Source organism: Canis lupus, chromosome 23, assembly GCF_003254725.2.
Source record: "Canis lupus dingo isolate Sandy chromosome 23, ASM325472v2, whole genome shotgun sequence".
Taxonomy (NCBI): Eukaryota; Metazoa; Chordata; class Mammalia; order Carnivora; family Canidae; genus Canis; species Canis lupus.
The window spans coordinates 39,233,270-39,251,623 of NC_064265.1; the positions used below are offsets into that span (position 1 = coordinate 39,233,270).

The following is an 18,354-nucleotide window of genomic DNA, read 5'->3' on the forward strand; positions in this document are numbered from 1 at the left end:
GCTTTATTCAAAAAGGTTTGACTAAAAAATTAATTAATTAATTAATTATTTTTAAAAAGGTTTGATTTCTATAACTTCACATGGAAATAGAACTGCAGCTCCAACATACAAAATCCTATGGCCACTGACAGTGGTAGCTTCCCACAGTAAGTGATTTCTCTCTTGTTTCCTACACCTGGGGAATTTCTTTTTCCTCAAAATCAATTCTACATTTAGAAAGGAATTTTTGCGTTTTTAAACAAAGCATTTCTTTCAGTTTATAATGGCATATGGCCTATCTGTTTCATTTTAATCCACCATGTTCTGAATATTTTATTATCATGAAATACCATAGTTACTGTTCTGGGATGCCCATTATATTTGCCCTCCAGTCATTTTTTTCTAATTATAGATTCCATGCCATTGGCCCCCCCAGGAATAGGGAAATGATTCAGATATGGCCAGTCATCATGTTTAATTCTCTTAAAATACAATGTGATTGGCCTAGGGGTGATCTTCTGATCTGAGCACAGCCAATCCAGAGCAGAGACCCGGAGTCCTTCCTGTGTCTGACATGCAAATAGTGGGAGTATGAAGTGTAATTTTGAGCTAGAACAAGATAAGCCTGGAGATGCCATTAGCCACTCTCTTCGGCTTGTTACAGTAAGTCATGTATCTGTACTAGGAAAGAGTGAGGCTAGCACTAAGAGGAAATCAGAACCAAATAAGGAAAAGGAAAGAATAGCCAATAGAAAAGAAAAAATAGACACGTTTGAATCCCTGAGTCCTGGCTTGCCCAGAGTTAGCCCAGACCCTGCTAAAGAGGCCAATGAATTCTTTTTGCCTATGCTAATTTGAATTGGGTTTTTGTCACATCTGACTGATATGCCAATAAAGTACAATGGAATTAAGATAAGAAAGTATCAATATGTGTGTTTGTTTATTTTTGGTAGGTCAATTTGTCATGCATGGCTTAACATGGAGCGAAGGAAGTTCTAAGTCATGAGGCTGAGATATGGAGAAGCAGTGAGTGAAGATCAGATCTAATATGAGAGACAAGGAACAGTCACAGGATAAACCAAGGTCACTTCCCAGTAATCTGAACAGGGATATTAAGAGCTAGCATAGGGAGATGCCAGAGTCAGAGCCCGGAAACAGGAACCAGGGATCAGGAATAAGAAAAAACAAACAGCCAGGGGAGCAGGCAGGGGTGTGGGCAGCAAGCCCTGGGCATTCTGACTAAAGCTGGAGGTCAGCTGAGCTCTGCCTTCCAGCCACTTAAAGATGCCAGGACGCCTACCCATTCCTGCTAGGTGATGCCACCTGGTGTCCAAAAAATGAAGTTGGCATGGAATTGACTGCCCAGACAAGCAAGAAGGGCTGTAACATTTTTATTTTAAATTATATGTCATAGCAGTATCTAGACAGGCATCAAAATAAATGCGTTTCATGCTGATGATCAGTTTCCAAGGCAAATATCAAAGTGAATTACCTTCAGAAAGATGTGTCAAGATATAAGAAACTTATTTTTAAGTTAAGCAGATTCATGAGGAATAAGTTTTCTGGTTGTAATAACACTTTTGGTTTATTCTCATCAAAAGGAGACACTTTCGTATCACCTCTGTGTTTACAACTATGGGTCAAATGGGAGAGGAAGTTGAGCTAATGAGATAACTAACAAGCTTTTAAAAATATTTGGAAGAAGCAGTAAGAGGAATATGAAACATCCATGCTCTGGAATAGATTTTAATGAGAGGATTAGTAAAATACCTCTACCTTCATCTGAAAAGGTATACTAACTCATTCCTTCAGTAATTATTTAAGAACCTTCCAAGTAATTAGCTGTGTGTTGTGGGGGATGCAGAAGGGTAGAACTTGTCTTCAAGGAGCTTGTAATCTATTTAGAGATGATGGCACCAAGAGAAATAATGAATTTTCTTAGTGATATTTGTTTATAGTCAACCCTACACAGCTACTTTCTGGGATGATTTTTAGAGCAAGGTTTGTGCACACATTAAATTAAATAGCTAGAAGCTATTGTTCACCTATTTTAGTGAGGACAGAGGTGGGTGACTGTACCTATTCATCTATATCATCAATGCTCAGTGCAAAGTCTAGCACATATAGATCCTCAGTACATTTTTGTTGAATGAATGGATGATAGATGTCTTGAGTTTCCCTAGTCACATGGTTCTTTGAGTCTCATAGCCATCCCATTTGCTTCCATGCTAAATTTTGCTTAAGATGCATGGAATATAAAAAGTGTGGTCTTTCAAAATGTCACTCACTCTAACTGCCAGGCATTCATCAGTATATTTTAAATGACATATTCTGGTAAGAACCTCTAAGCAACCTAACACTCTTATTTTAAAAAAGAAAATTAGTGCTCCATTTTTCCCTTCCTTTTTGATGATCTACATTGAATTTCCTTAGAAGCATTTTCTTAATAGGGAACAAAGGCATCTAGTGTGTATTTATTGTCATCCAGGAGCCAGCTGTTTAATGGGATTCTTATTTTATCTCTAAGAAAATCTAGAGGCATTTGTACACTGTGGAACTCTTTCACAAGTAGGTGTTTCAGCACAATACTGGCAATATTTCTGTTTTGCAAATAAATGGGCAAGAACACTCAACATCCTCTTTCTGCTCTTTCATGGGTAGAAAAGAATTTTAGACTTAAATCTTTATAGAATCTGTATTTATTTCTTTTAAAGATTTATTTATTTAATTTAACAGGTTGGGGGGAGAGAGGGAGAGATTGAGAGAGAGAGAGAGAGAGAGAGAGAGAATTTTCAAGCAGATTCCCCCTGAGTGCAGAGCCCACTGCAGGGCTCAATCTCACAACCCTGAGATCATAATCTCAGCCAAAATCGAGAGTCAGATGCTTAACCGACTGAGTGATCAGGCGTCCCTAGAGTCTATATCTGAATGAAGATTGCCTATTATTAAGTATGTTTATGAGGGATTCTTTGGATGGGAGTGGATCATAAGTAGCTTAATCTATTTCCAATAAATATACATATAAGCCAAAAGAAGAAAATGAAAATCACCTAAAACCCCACCTAACATGTTGATTTTAAATATAGATTATGGTTATAATATGTTATATATACACTCATAGATACAAATTTGGCTGTGATTTTTAGGTCTTACTGTGTATATCATTTTAAAATGTCTTACTTTCTTTAAAAATATATTGTGAATATCTTTTCACATCAATGCATTTTCCTCTATCACTTTTCAAATGACTGCATAAAGATTACCTATTAATATATTATAATTTACTCAACCAACTAGTAACTTATGTACAACTTCTTGCTCAAATCAATGCATTCATCTATATGGAGAAACAGGCCCTTAATTACTTCTTAGGATAAATTTCTAGACATGAAAGAGGTAGATCAGAGAATGAACAATGATTCTTAACAAATAATGGCAATTGCCTTTGTCAAATCCTATTGCTTTTCTCTTCCACCAATAATGTAGAAGGGTTCCCACTTCCTCAAACTCCAATTTAAAAAAAACAAACAAACTACAATTTACCCCAAGTATCATTGTTCTTTCATGAGTTCTGAAGATTTGAAGATATTCTCATCAAAAAATAATACTGTTATTGGTTTAATTTATTTCATTTCATTACTAGTGAAACTGATCTTATTTAGCAGTGTTATTGGCCATCTATGTTTCTTCTGTTCATTACCTACTTAAATACTTTGCCCATTTTTCTATTATGTTTACCTTTTCTTTATCGGTCTTTGATAACAACAGTAATATCAGCAGCTAATATCTAACGTGTATTAAGTGTTATGAGCCAGTTCTGGGTATTTTATGTTTAATCTTGCCTAATGAGGTGAGTGCTTTCACCAGCACTGTTTTATAAACAAGGCATCTAGGCATAGAGAAGTTAAGTAGTTTACCTAAGGTAACATAACTAGTAAATTTGTTATATTAAGGAGATTAACAATTCATCCTGCACATTACAAAGACCATCAACCTATCAACATGTGGTTGAAAGTGCTTTCATTGGTTTATCCTCCAACATTTAATTTTATTTGTGGTGACTCTTGCCTGCAAGGATTAGCTGGACTCTATTGCCCTCAAATAAATTGGCTTTTCTTTTCTGTTTCTGCTTTTGGTATCCTGATCACCTAAAAAATATAAATATTCACCTAAGAATATTTATTCTTTAAATAAAAGAATATTTTAAATAAATTTAAACATTTTAAATACATTCAAGTAGTATAAAACATTATAAAACAGTTAAATTACATTTTCTCCTTTATATGAATCCGAGTTCTATAAAGCAAAGTATTTCCTTTAACTCTTTATGTTTTTAGTTCTTCTAATGGTTGTCCTAGAACTCTAAATAATATGGATAAAACTCTATTTCTTGATTTATCAACTCCACACGATATATATTGATTTACTATTATGAAAGATGTGACATTTTAGTTAACTTATCCCTTCCTTTCCCTCTCCCCTTCTCCAACTAACTCCTGTGAGTAACATCAATTTTGATTGTGAGTGCCTTTATAACTTTATGTAATATACTTCAACCTCTATTTCTTGATTTATCAACTTTAGACAGTATGCCTTAACTAAGTGCTTCATTCTTAATGGGGGAAATCACATGTGAAAATGGTTATTCTCTATATTCCTTGGATCATAAAATGCCGTATTTATGAAAGAATGCTCCACTAGAAGCAAGTCTATCCTTAGTCATTTTAATGAAAGCAAAGGGATCTGTGTAAGTAGAATGAAAGATATTGATATAAATGGTTATATAAATTATACATATCTTTATACGGTATAGATTACATAGATTATAGAGATTTTAGAGTCTTTCCAAATATATTGCTTTATTTATTGCTCAGAATAATTTTTTAATGGATATAGAACAACTATTCTCACATTTCATAGATACAGAAACAAGCCTGGAGAGTTTATAGCCATATACAGTCACTGTCGTGTTCTTCTAGGTTTGGTTTTGTTTCTGTCCAACATCCACTTCTTCTTTTTGGTGGCAATATTACTCTAAGCAATAATCCTACCTTTCCCCAGTCTTAGTTTATGTGCTTCCAAGAGAAAATGGGTATAGTCTTAAACTCATGAAGTGTGCTACTTAGAGCTGAGCCAATAAATGCAGGACATTTATTTCCCTGGCCACACTGGGTCTGAAGAGACATCCCAATCTATAAAGTGTATTAAGATTTGGATTGGGAATAATGGGACAAGGACTCTTGCTCTATTCTCCTGAAGAAAGTTTCAGCCCTCAGAGTTGCTGGCAGCCAACCTGTGACCAGGTAAAGAAACTAACTTTGAAGAAACTGAGGAAAAAAAAAATAAGAGTCCTGCTCTTTGCTGGATCCTTTGCTGCCATTTTTATTCCTTTATTCAGTCACATCAGCCAACACAAATTCCCTTTTTGCTTACTCCAGTTTGGGTTGGTTTCCTGTCAACTGGAATAACTGCACCGTTAATTAGTAGTAATCCTGACACCAGCTCTTTTTACTTCAATCTAGGGCTTTTTGTAGTCTACCATGCTGCCTCTGAAAGTAATGTCTTTGTTTGGGATTCAGAAACACACATCCTTTAAGACCTCTTCAGTATATCTTTTGCTTTCCTTTATAACCTATTAAACAATCTTTAGAAATGCACAACCATCATGTGGAATTCATTCATTTATGAACCAATTCACATTCTCCATGTTTGGGCATGACATTCCCTACATACTTAAAATGACAGTATGAGTCAGAAAGAGACAGGCTAATTTCAACATTCTTTGTTAAATAAAGTTTCTGGATCATTTTAAGCCATAGGGACACCATCCACCACCGGCTGCTGTGTACAATAGTTGTGGTCATCAAATTTGAATCTTGAGAGAATATCCAAGTAGATGCCCCACTAAGCGCAGAGCCTAACGTTGGGTTCCATCCCTCAATCCATGAGATCATGACTTGGACTTAAACTAGGAGTCAGACACTTAACAAGAGTCAGACGCTTAATCAACTGAGCCACCCAGGCACCCCTCATTTGTTCTTTTAATATGCATTTCAAGCATATAGACTCTGTCTTCAAAAAGTTACTATCTCACAAAAGGCAAATATAAGTGTGAACCCAAGATTGCCCTGCTATGCTGGATGGGAACTGATGGAGGTTCATGCTAGGCTGAAGTAGGGGCTTGTGGTTCCTCAAAGAGACTGAGGTAAGTGGTAAAAGACTTAATTTGACAGAAACAAAAGTTGGGGAAGAGGGAACTGTGTGTGTGTGCAAAGGTATAAGTTATTACCAGGCAGAGAGTTGTGTCAGGGTGCTATGCACAGTTAAATGTGAAGGAAGAAAAAAGTGAAGAGCCAAATATTTGAACTTCTGGTCTGAAAGTCATGCACAACTTTTAAATAGGGCTTTTCCAAGGGAGCAAGAAGGTAGGTGGAAGAGAGAGTCTGGAGATGGTGCATTAAAAGGAGAGCAAATGTGTGTGTGTGAGAGTAGATTTATAAAAAGAGATCATCATATGTGCTGTACACAAAGTTTAAAAAGCACATAAGCAAGTGAGCAAGTGAAGAGTATGACATGGTGGAAAATTGCACAGGGCGGAGGATGTGGCCAGCAACAGATGGCTCTGGTGGACGAACAGTCCAGACCCAGGATGGTGCAGGCACACACTACTCAGGAGAGCTCAGGAAGAAGCCAGTGGGGTCCAGGTGCACCAGGTAGACTAAAGAGCCTGCAGATTTGAATGTGTAGAAGTTCCCATGTCACGTATTCCTAACTTAGTTTTCTTTTACTTTAAAGGTAGAACTCTTTGGGGTCACTCAGTGTGACACCTCAATCGCCAAATCTGGGAACTATAAGATTTTGGCTAGAATGGCAGGGGTCTTGCCCAGTAAGGAAGAGATCTGGCCATGGTGGGAAACACTTTTTAAGACATGCAACCCATGGGTACATGAGAGAAAAGGCCCTGCCATAATAACCATGTATTTACTTGAGGAGAGAATAGACTGCTTCAAATGCCCCCAGGGCTGGTGTACAACAGCAACAGCAACAGCAACAGCATTCATCCTTGGAGTCTGCATTTTTAGTGGGAACTACTGTGAACGATGGTGCTGGAAGTGGAAAAGGCCAAACTCTCGCTTGGTTGTAGCTGTGTTACTCTTTCTCAAGCTCATTTGTGCTTTCGTGGTTTCATTTTGCTTGGCCTTTTACAACTTGGCAGGCCAGGAAGCAAAAATGAGGGACTCAGCAGATTTAAATTTTTTTTTACTCCAAATGTTCCTTTGATACGACTATTTCCTAGACAGAGATTCCTGATGTCCTAATTAATTGTTCTCGGTGTTTCTTTAAAAGCATCCTTTAGTATCCATGAATCTGCCATGGCTTTTGCCCTCAATTTGAAGTCACTGATATTTTCCTTTAATGCTGGAAAGGCACTTCTCAGGCCAGGTGAAATACGAGTTTATTTGAAGACCTTGCTTAAAAGTTGCTGAGTTCAGTGGCAACTCTGGGTGGCAGCCTTAGGAAATGTCATCAGGCAGATGAAGAGTAGTGCTGCACTGCTGTTTCCTACTCCTCTCTGTGAGATCTGACTTTTAAAAATCTTTTGTTACTGCACAATACATTTTCAAATGCATTTGAGGTAATTAACACCCGGAATGGAGTCCTGTTGTCACATTTAATTATCAGATAGCTATTTTCCTTTGGGGTATTTGACAGTTGCCCAAAATGTTGGTCTTAATCTAAAACGAAGAAGAGACCTCTGACATAATGAAAGCCACCGAAGCAGCATTTATTAAATATAAATGGCAAGTATCTAAAGGAGAGGTGAGGAAAGAGCACTAGTTCCCATCTTGAAAGGAAAATTCTTCCAGGATCAAGAGAAAATTATGTTAGCGCTTAGCTGAAGCTCCATTAGTTTCACATGTCATATGCGGATTTAAAGATGTGTGTGTTCCTATAACACATTACAACTGGACTGAGAAATTAAGAGCATTCTGACTCTCAGGTTCTATCTCCAATTTGTCAAACTTACTATAAATACAATGGTTAGCATTAGTCCATTATCTGGAAAATGGCTTGTCGAAAGAAAAAAATGAAATGATGTTGATTTGAAATGAGGGAAGCTCATTTATGTGCATTTTAGGAAGTCTAAGTAAATCAGCTAAATCTATGCACCTGAGGAAAAAAAAGAGTTTACCCTCTGGGTAGTATCTTATAACAGGTTGGAAACATGAAACTCATTAATAGTGTTAGAAGTTAGGTACCTAATGAATTATACTCATTATTAGAGATTGTCTATGGTAGCAATTCTTAAAAACTAGAAATTGCCACATCTCTGTGACATAAGAGAAAAGGTACTTTAAAGCTACTGGGAATCATCACCAACTGGAAGGACGCATATTTTATTCATGTGGTCAGAAAAACAGAGGCCAAGTTCTGGTACTTACTATGTGAGGACAATGGCCACTGCATCATTCAACACACTCTCCCCAAACAGGAGTGTGTATAAGTCGAGGTCCACGTGCAGTTCATGGAAAATGGCCAGTACTGTCACTAGGAGGAAACACACAAATATGCAGTTAGCTGAAACACAGCAATGGATTTGTCCTTGGTTGTGGTCACCTCTAAAAAGGATTCATTAAATGCTCATCTTCTCAAATCTATCCACTGTATCCACACTGGATGTTTATTTTTAAAAAATTATGATGAGTCACCATTCCCTTGCTTACAGATTTCTCTAGGCTTCCCAGATAAAGTTTGAGCTCCTTGGTACAAGTCTTCTATAGTTTGCACCCTGTTTACCTTCCAGAATCTCCCCCTGTGTCCTCAGCTCGCCCTTTACTGCCTGCCTCATGTCACACTGAACTTGCCATAATTTCCCCAAATCACCCAAATCAGGTACTTTCTAAATTAACTTTGCATTTTGGTTCTCTTTACCAGAGCAGCAATTTCTTTCCCATCCATGAACTACCGTTCTCCCCACTCCTTAAATACACACACACACACACACACACACACACACACACACACCTTCTTGCTCCCTCCAAACCCATTCTTCAAGAGTCAGAAACCTCTCAAGTGTCCCCCAGGACCCCAATTCCTCAACAGAAATCTGGCTCAATCTTTTTTGATCCCCATATTTGAATCAAATCACAGAACTTATCACAGAAGTCACTGTGAGCTCCCTAGGGACAGGGTGCATCTTTGTAACACAAAGTACTTAGGCAAATGCACAATAAGTGATTGATGCATGAATGACAGAGTGAATGAATACATTAATGAATGAGTGTTGTTACATGGCCTACTCCTGTGACGGGAGAGGTAGCGCAGCACCTGGTCTCATTCTCTCTTGAGGTTATGCTCAACTACAAACATGAACCCTGTGTTCCTAAGAGCAGGACCTAAGGACTTGTTTCTGGCAGCCTGCTGCATGGCTCCTATATGCACACATATTGTATGGAGCCTCTGAGTAGACATTAGGACAGTAAATAATCACACACTGATTATATGTGTTCATCAGAACCATTCAGTGTCTTGATAGTTGAAACAGTTATGCAGAGTATGAACAGCAATCATTAGGAAAATGATCCATTGAAAAGAGGATGATTGAGAATGATACTGATGGTAGGTTTTCAGTTCTGTTCTTTCCTTTCCTACTTCATGGACTGTGAAGTTAGTAACCACATTGTATAAAAGAATAGCACTATGGGGAACAAAAGCTGAGTTGGAAGGTTTTGTAAGTTGAGTCAAGAAGTTTGGCACTTGTTCTGCTGCAGTGGGGAGCCACGGAAGAATTTTAATCAGAAGAGTGACAATTTGATTTTAGTTTTGGAAATAAAGCACAGGCAGCAGGGCAGAGGGCAGAATGAACATGTGGCAAGAGGCTTTCCCGAAAGTTCTTCCAATGAATGAGCTAGAAAGAGTCCTAGATGCAGACTCACCAACTCCTGGAAATCCTGCTTCACCCAGAACATCCACCATCCTGGGTTCTGATAGGTCAATGGCCACAGTACTTTGTACTTCACTTATTCATGGATTCTTATCTTTCCCACGTGTCAGTAGCCCTTAGGACAGGGCTACGATATAGCAAGCCTTTAATGAGTGAATAAATAAAAGGTAATGTCAGAGAGGACATAGTAAAAGAGACTATATGTCCAAGATATTTGGGATGGAGAATTGATGAGACTTGGTATTTGAAAGGCAGCAAAGGGTGACTCTGGGTTTCAATCCTAGACAATTAGTGGATGGGCTGCTGCAAACGAGAAATTAGTTTGTAGACAGGGGAATCTAGTAAGTTTGGTTTTGGACATGTTGACTTAAATAGGTGGAATTTCAAGTGGGAATTTCAATAAGAAAGCTGGAAATAAAAGGTTGGAACTGTCCAGAGTTAAGGCAGAAGAAAAAATTGGGGGGTTATAAGCATATAGATGAAACGCAAAGCCACAGGAATGGCTGAGCATCTGGGCAAAGTATATAAGTAAAGAAGAGAGTCCATAAGAGATTTTTAGAGGGCTGAATGGAGAAAAAGAAGCATGAAAAACACATGTGGTATATTTGCCAAACCTGACCCTAAACATGAACAAGTCAGCTGGAAACTACATCCATCATGAATTTCTGTAGACAGATTTTTATTTACTAAAAATTATCCCAGAGGAAGGAATATTGAACTCAACAACCAGCTTTGGGATAGAAGAGACAACAGAAATAAAATGTCATGAATTGGCATGACAATTAGGCAGATCCCATTTTGCCAGACGTAGAATCAATTTCATTATTCTAGCTGAATAGGTCCTTAATTATGATGGGCAAAATGGCAGAGATGTACTCTCTAGTAGTGGGTAGCTGTTCACATTTGCTACAACCCTTAGCCTTTGCAGGTAGTGTGGTAGGAGGAGAAGGTAGCAATTATCTCTGCTAAGTAATCTGTTTCTCCTTCTTGGATAGAGTCAAGACCCTATACCTCATCAAAACAAAGAGGTTTCAGTTGGGGGTTTTAATTAGCAACATTTTCCTTTTACTGGGATCTTGTGGAATAAAAGTGCAGTTATTCTTAAACTACAAAATTCTATCATTGAAGCTTTATTGTTGACTTTAGTCTCTGCAGTTATTTGTATTTCTAAGCTCTGGAGATGACTTGCAGCTCATCTGCATTCCCAGAGAGGTTTCCGAGGCTCACAAATAGGGATGAAGAACATGGGTTCCTCTCCCCACCTCCCCAGTTATGGGGTCCCCTCTGTGCTGAGAGGAACTCTTCATTTTTTCAGTGAGAACTTTAGGCATTTGGAGGGAAAGGCTTTTAACTGAATATCCAGTTTTGTTCAAAACTGTTCTGGCATTCCCATAATTCCTTTTTGCACAAAGAACTGAACTCCACTTCATAAGCGATATCCCACACAAAAGAGAAAAACTATTACTGTGCACATTCCTATCTACCCTGTGAAGAAATGGAACAAATTCGAAATAAAGCCAGGCAGTGTATCCTACAAGATGGAATATTTGCTGGGACCACAAATGAGTTGAATAGGTGAGTCAGGAAATTAGCAACCCACTCTTGCTGCTAAGCTTGGAGCTCTTAAAAACTCATTTCATTAGCTCACTGGCAGGGCTCAATCTTACACGGAATGTCCAAGACTCCGTGGCACCTTCCTAAGAGATAACTCCTCGGAATGGTGTGGACACGCAAACATCAGCTCTGCCCATACACGGCTGGGTTTGTAAGGACAACCTGGGCCCAAGGCTGGCCAAAAAGCAACGCCTATTTAGATGAGCCTTCCTATGAGACTATGAGGAGAACACATTGGACATCATGTAGATAGGAAGGGGTGGAGACACAATCCAATTTCTTAAACCTCCGATTTTAGCAGGGATTTAGTTATATTTGCTTTTGTCAAATTTTAGTTCTACTTATCTTTTTGTGGCGGGTTCTAACACTCCAACTGGTTCTTGGGACTCCTGCTCCTCCACCATATACCCTCCCCATCTGACTTTTTAGCTAGAGAAAAACCCATGTTGTCTCTCAAATTGGTACAAGCACTTATAATCTTAGGCTTAAATAGATGAGCACAAACACACACACACGCACACACACACACAGCTACTCCAGGAGAGAGTAGTGGATGATTGAGAAATGTCATTGAATCATTGGAGATTTCTGAGAAAGTAACTATAGTAGTCAAATAGCAAGGGGTAGTGGGGAACATGGATGATGAGGCAGTGGTGTGGACTGCACTTCTAAGAAGCTGGTGATGAAAGAAGGAAGGAGAAAAAAGTAGTAGCCAATGGGGTAGAAAGCCATATGGGGCTTTCTCTTAGATTTCTAATTTATAGGTTGAACAGAATAAGCCAGAGGAAAGAGAGGCTGAAGACAGAGGAAAAACAAAGGGAGCTGCTGGATCAAGATCAAGAGAAGGCAGAGAACAAGTGAGGAGTTGAAATAAAGTTGTCTTCTCAGTAAAGAACATTTGCTGAGTGCAAGGGGACCAACGGATGAATTAGAGGCTAAATGAGGGTTGAAAATATCCAGAATATCTGCTGGGGGGGATGTTTCAAATTTTGTGAAAAATTGTTAAGGTCATATATAGGATAATTCTTATTCTTCAAGAGAAAAGCCCTAACAGTGAAGTAATATATTTTGATTAATTTCTTCATCATACCAAGAGTCTTATCCCCTACTGCAACCTTATTTTAGCATCAAAACTAATACTTTCTCTTCTCAAATATAATAAGCATAACTGGAGATGAAAATACAGATGAGGACTGCTAGACCTCATCAATGCATCCATGTGCCAACTCTTGAAAAGATGTCCCCCCCCTTTTTTTTAATGCTAGCATTTTAACTATTTTCCCAATGCTCTTTCTCTTTCAGTCACTTCTAAGTCTTCAGGGTGATTTAATGACAGTCCCTTCCCTAGGATCTCCATTAGCAGCTTTCTGACATATATATATATATATATATATATATATATATATATATATATATATTTGTGTGTGTGTGTTTTACAAGGAATTTACATTTCAAATGATATTTTAATGCAGCAGCTTTCAGCAACCTGGCACAAGATCTGCCTGGGTTCTATGGACAACCCCACACAATAATCCTTACCCCTATTGTTCTAAGCTATTACTCAGTCTTGTCAAAATGCTGGCTTTCCCTGGAGAGTACTCTCTGTGGTTTTCCGGGCAAATCAGTATGTAGGACACTTGTCCCTGACACATGGAGAATCAAATACCTCAGGCTTGTTCAGTGGAATTTTGTCAGGCCTGACAGGTGGAGAACCCTGGAATTCTCATAAACAAGGTAGCATTTTTCCTTTTCCAAAAGTGAATATTGTGTAAATGTGTTTTCTTTTTTTCAGAGGGTTGAGAGAGGAAGACAGTCTCCTGTAACTTTCTCCACTTTTCTGAAATATTGTACACAGTGAGATTTCAAGGAGAGGCTTCCAAAGAAAATTGAAGTATCTTGGATACAGGTTGAAATACTGGATTTTTTTTTTTTTTATCCTAAACCTTCTCAGTGGAGACTCAGCAGCGGAATCAGTACACAAATTGGTTTTGCCAGTCAAGCCCTGCTAATCATATCCCAGAAATGCAACTAGAAAACCTCACCTTTCTAAAATAGATCAAAGAAACAATACTAGATCTAGAAAGTTAATCACTAGATGTTACTTCATTGAGGTAACTCTAAATGAGAAGTTACACAAAACATCATGAATGATTTAGCCTTAAAACATTGTAATTTTATTTTGGCCATCAATATGATGAATCATTTTGGTACAGAGTTAGTAGTGGAGAAAATACTATATGCAATCACATTATTATAGTCTTCTTTACCAGGGACCCTTGGGAGAAATAAGCTCTAATGCCCCAAGGCAATGTTTTCAAAGTATCATCTAGGGACCCCTGGGGCTTTCTGGGACCTATTCAGGAAGATCCCCAAGGTCAAATCCATTTTCAGAATAATGTGAAAATATTACTTGCATTTTTCATTCTTAATCTTTCATCTGTATACAGTGGAATTTTCCAGCGGCTATGTGATGTGAGATAGTGCAATTGAATGCAGACACAGATGTGAGAATCCAGCTGTCTTCTATTACAACACACATTAAAAAATGTAAAACAATGTGGCTCTGCCTAGTAAAATGTTTTTGATTTTGAAATTAATTTATTTTTCATAAAAATATGTTATTTGAGATGTTAATGGTTTATGATTGTTATTTTTTTATTTTTATTTTTAGAAGGAGGTTAGTACACACAGAGAGAAAAAATCAAGCAGGATCCACACCCAGCATAGAGCCCAAAACGGGGTTCGATCTCAGGACCATAAGATCATGACTTGAGACAAATTAAGAGTCAGATGCTTAACCAACTGAGCCACCTAGGCACCCCTATGATTGCTATTTTCAATTAGCAAAATATGTTTCAAAAATTTTAAAGTTCTAATATGGTAAATATTGATAGATATAACATACATAAACAAAAACTCCTTGGGGTCTTTCCCTAATTTTGAAGAGTTGTAAAGGGGTTGTGACAACAAAAAACTTGAGAAGCATTGTCCTAAGGCATTTGTATGTAATGAATTAATTTACATTCTAGGCATTAAGATAAGCATCATCTTGTAAATAAGTGAAAGAACAGTCCCTCAAATCATTTTCTGTAAAGCTTAATTCTCTTGTTGGATTCCTGTTGAGTAAGGCTCCCTAGATTTTAATGTCTTTTGTCACATAATAACAAGTTGATTCTTTTGGCATACATGTAGAGGATTTCTATGAACTCTTAAATGAAGGAAATTATTCTTTTCACATTAACTCCACTAACACACTCCTGGAATCACATTTCTGTCATTGGTACTTGTATTTGTTTAAGTCCTTTGTTTTGGAATGTAAGTGCTTTGTGGACAGAGACTGTTTCTTCAATATTTAGATGCATAATAAAAACATTGATAATCACGTCCTTGATTCAAACATGGCTGAATGGTGTTACAGAATAATCTGCCTTCTTTTGCACTTAAAAACCAAAAGTAAGGTTCTTAGAAGTCATAGGGAGTATAAAAGGGTCATTTGAAGATCATGATGTTTGGCATTGAGAAGAGAAAAATAAATAAAATATATAAAGATAGAAAAGAGAGAAACCTGAGAATAAATCTGGGGTTGGGGGATGTTTTCCAGATCCTGTATTTGGGAATTTACAGCCTGAAATCTGCTCACACTTTAGCTAGTACTTTAAAATTTTTCCCAAAGGTATCTACAATAGGAATATTCTAAATTTAACATTAGCACAGAACATAAACATTTAACGAAGACCCAATTTTCTCACCAATGGTGTTTAATGAGCCATGCTGCAGTTTAATGGGGAATTTTTGCAGTAAGCCCAATATCTGAGTGAGGATGACTCATCCTGTTGTACAAGAATTCTCCAATCAGGATCATTACTTAAGCATTTTGCCATTTTAAAAATGAACATGGTAGACAAGGGTTTGCCTACAAATCACAAAATAATAAATTATTTACATATATATAAATGTGTATTTATTTATATATAAATTATTTATAAATAACTTCAGAGAAAAGCTCAGTGGAGCCATAAAACAGCTAAAATTTGGATGAGTCCCAAGAAATCAGCACTTGGAGGTAAAGATATCACTGTGACCCATTAAATGTAACAATTGTAAGGAAAGAGATAATTGTGTTAGTCATGATCACAGTGCACGTAAAATAAGTGGGCCTCACAAACAAATTTTTCTCTTGCTACAAAAATATATGAAACAAATGGTGTCATCTACTATCATTTCTCAAGTTGTGGATCAAAACCCTGAGGGATAATTCAAGAAGGTTTCAAAATGAAGGGTGAATATTCCTGTTTTCTAAGCAGATCAGCAAAGCTGGTAAGAGCGAACAAAAGTAATATTGAGGAGAGTCAACACTGAGCATGTGAGAAAGAAAGGGGAAAAAAAAACATGAGGAGAGAAATCACATTATGAATCCACTCATTCTCCTCATCACTCTGTGTGGTAGGCTGAATAGTGTCCCCCAAAGATGTCCATACATCTATGGGGAAGCTGTGCATATATTATATGTGGTGAAAGAGACTGTCTGAATATACTTAAAGTTGCCTTAAAACAAGTAGATTATGTTGGATTATATGGTTGGATCCAACCTCGTCACATGAGACCTTAAATGCAGAGAAACTTCTTTGCCTGGAGTCAGAGAGATGCAGCTGAAGAAAAGGCAGAAAAGAGACTCAAAAAAAAAAAAAATGTCAGGAAGATTTCATGTTTGAGAAGGATACCTACAGTGTTGCTGACTGAGTGACTGAGATGCAGGAGATCACCTACAAGGGCCAAAGAGAGATCTCTAGGAGGCAAGGGTGTCCCCAGCTTTCTGTCAGTAAGGAACAGATCCTGTTAATCACCTGAATGACCCTGGAAATGGATTCTTCCTACAGTTTTCCCATAAGAGGCAGCCAATCAACATTTTGATTTTGGCCTTGTGAGACCCAGAGTAGAGAACCCAGTTGAATCACCCGGACTACTGACCCACAGCAGTATAAAAATAATAAGTTTACATTGTCTTAAACTGTTTGTGGTCATTTGTTAAGGCAACCCTAGCAAACCAGTACACTCTGCTCCCCTCTCATAGGAAGAGCTACAAAATGAATGGGCAGGTTACGCCTCCCAGCATTTGACTTTTTAATAGGAGTTACTGAGTAGGGATGTGGCTAGAATGACTTCTCATAAGCCACAGTCCTCTCTGCCCCCTCTCTTCTACCCCACCACTGGTAGAAAAGAAGTCACTTAGATACATCCATGTCTTAGATCATGCTTAGCAAGGAAAAACACAGACCAATGAGAAGGCTGTGGTTTGGGAATATGTGGCTATGGGGCCCTATGTGCTAATTATCTTTGTGTGTCACCCTCAGTACAGTTGTCACGCACAACAGATCACTCACTCTGAATGTACTCTTTCATAGCTCATCAGATCACTTTAGCTTCCAGTGTTTACCCCTATCTAGGGTACACAGTTGAGCATGGTCAGCATGAAGAACTGGTGCTGAGGCAGGAATAACAAAGTCTAAACCAGGATGGGAGGTCAGCACAACTGGGCAAACCAAGTCTGAAGAGAGCAAAGCCAAAAGTCATAAAACAGCTTTTAAGCAAGCAATGGCCACTTTTATTTTTCTTCTTTGAACCTTTTTTTTTTTTTTGGTATTTTATAAATTTACTATAATAAGCATGCATTCCTTGTAAGATAAGAAAGGATAAAAGTCATTTTAAAAATTGGTAAAATTTAATGAGGAGATAAAATGTGGAACTCGAAGTCTCTTCCCTCATCTCAGGAAGCAATGCATGAGGACCCTCCTCCCCACACTCCTTCTTAGGACTTCCTCCAGAGTTTCCAGACTACCAAGCCCTTTAGTAGTAGGGCATGTAGACCCTTGTTGTCTCCCAAGTGCTCTTGCTCTGTCTCTTTTTTTTAATACTGAGGAAATTAACCTCTCTTTGCTTCCCTTCAGCCCCTCCAACCTCTCTTCCTGTCTCTCCTTTGTGAACCCATCCCTTTAATACAAATACTGGCCAGGAATATCTCCTTGGTTCCCTTCTCACTCTACCAATTAGTCCTGGGCAATCTTATCCACACCCAGTCATCTTAATTTCCAGTCCATCCCTTTCTCTCTGTCAACAGACTCCCATATCCAGCCACTGAGAAGACAATTCCACTTGGAGTTCTTCTATCTGGGACAAATACTGATTAACCACCAACTGTGTGCCTGACACTGGGTGGGGGTGTTCCCCACTCACTAGTCATACCCAGTCAATCTGCTGCTCTTAGTCTTGAATTACTCAGAAATGACATTATCACCAACCAAGAAGCTCTTCGCTTGTGTTAAAAAATGTTGTGATTTATCTTATTTGCAGTGGGAAGATCTCTGGACTGTAGAGGATATGATATCAAGAGGCAAACCACACTTTGCAGTTCAGTAGTTTACAAGGTCAGTCAAGGAAAGAAAAAGAAAACAGTTTCAGAGGTGCTAAATTACATCAGATACTGCAGCATGAACTCACTTTGTCATATCTGAAATTTTAGCCCTTCTATGGTAATCCTTTCTGGACTGGAAAATAATATAAGAACGTAGAAGTTCGACTGTAGATAAATGCATTTTCTTATGTGAAAGCAGCATTAAAAAACAAAACAAAACAAAGCAAACCCTGAGAAAGAGCTTGCAAGCATTTTAACTTTTCCTCGAACTAGTTCTCTTGAATAAAAAGTTGGTCATTGCTGGTTGTCGGTTGTTCATCTACATATTCACTGATGCCTTTTATAGTTTCTGGCAAGCAGTAGACAATTAATTCTGTTGATTAAATGAGTGAATGAATGAATGACG

General features: G+C 38.0%; 1 protein-coding gene and 1 long non-coding RNA gene across 28 annotated transcripts in view; one reads left to right on the top strand and one right to left on the bottom strand.

Annotated features, from left to right (window-relative positions):
- Positions 1-18,354, bottom strand: part of SLC9A9 (solute carrier family 9 member A9) — a 654,466-nt gene that overhangs the window by 355,442 nt on the left and 280,670 nt on the right. For all 11 annotated transcript variants that reach the window (XM_049100054.1, XM_049100056.1, XM_049100057.1 and 8 more), the window contains one exon: positions 8,424-8,529. In XM_049100054.1, the coding sequence (XP_048956011.1) occupies positions 8,424-8,529 (106 nt within the window). The remainder of the gene's footprint in view (positions 1-8,423; positions 8,530-18,354) is intronic.
- LOC112661232 (uncharacterized) overlaps positions 1-18,354 on the top strand; it is a 70,641-nt gene that overhangs the window by 41,514 nt on the left and 10,773 nt on the right. For 5 of the 17 annotated variants that reach the window (XR_007405339.1, XR_007405338.1, XR_003137537.3 and 2 more), the window contains one exon: positions 17,888-17,961. This is a non-coding gene — a long non-coding RNA (uncharacterized LOC112661232). Of the gene's footprint in view, positions 1-932; positions 1,063-1,580; positions 1,770-5,501; positions 5,608-13,331; positions 14,096-17,887; positions 17,962-18,354 lie in introns of those variants that run through there. The other 12 variants (XR_004808402.2, XR_004808404.2, XR_004808406.2 and 9 more) reach the window with 6 other exon arrangements.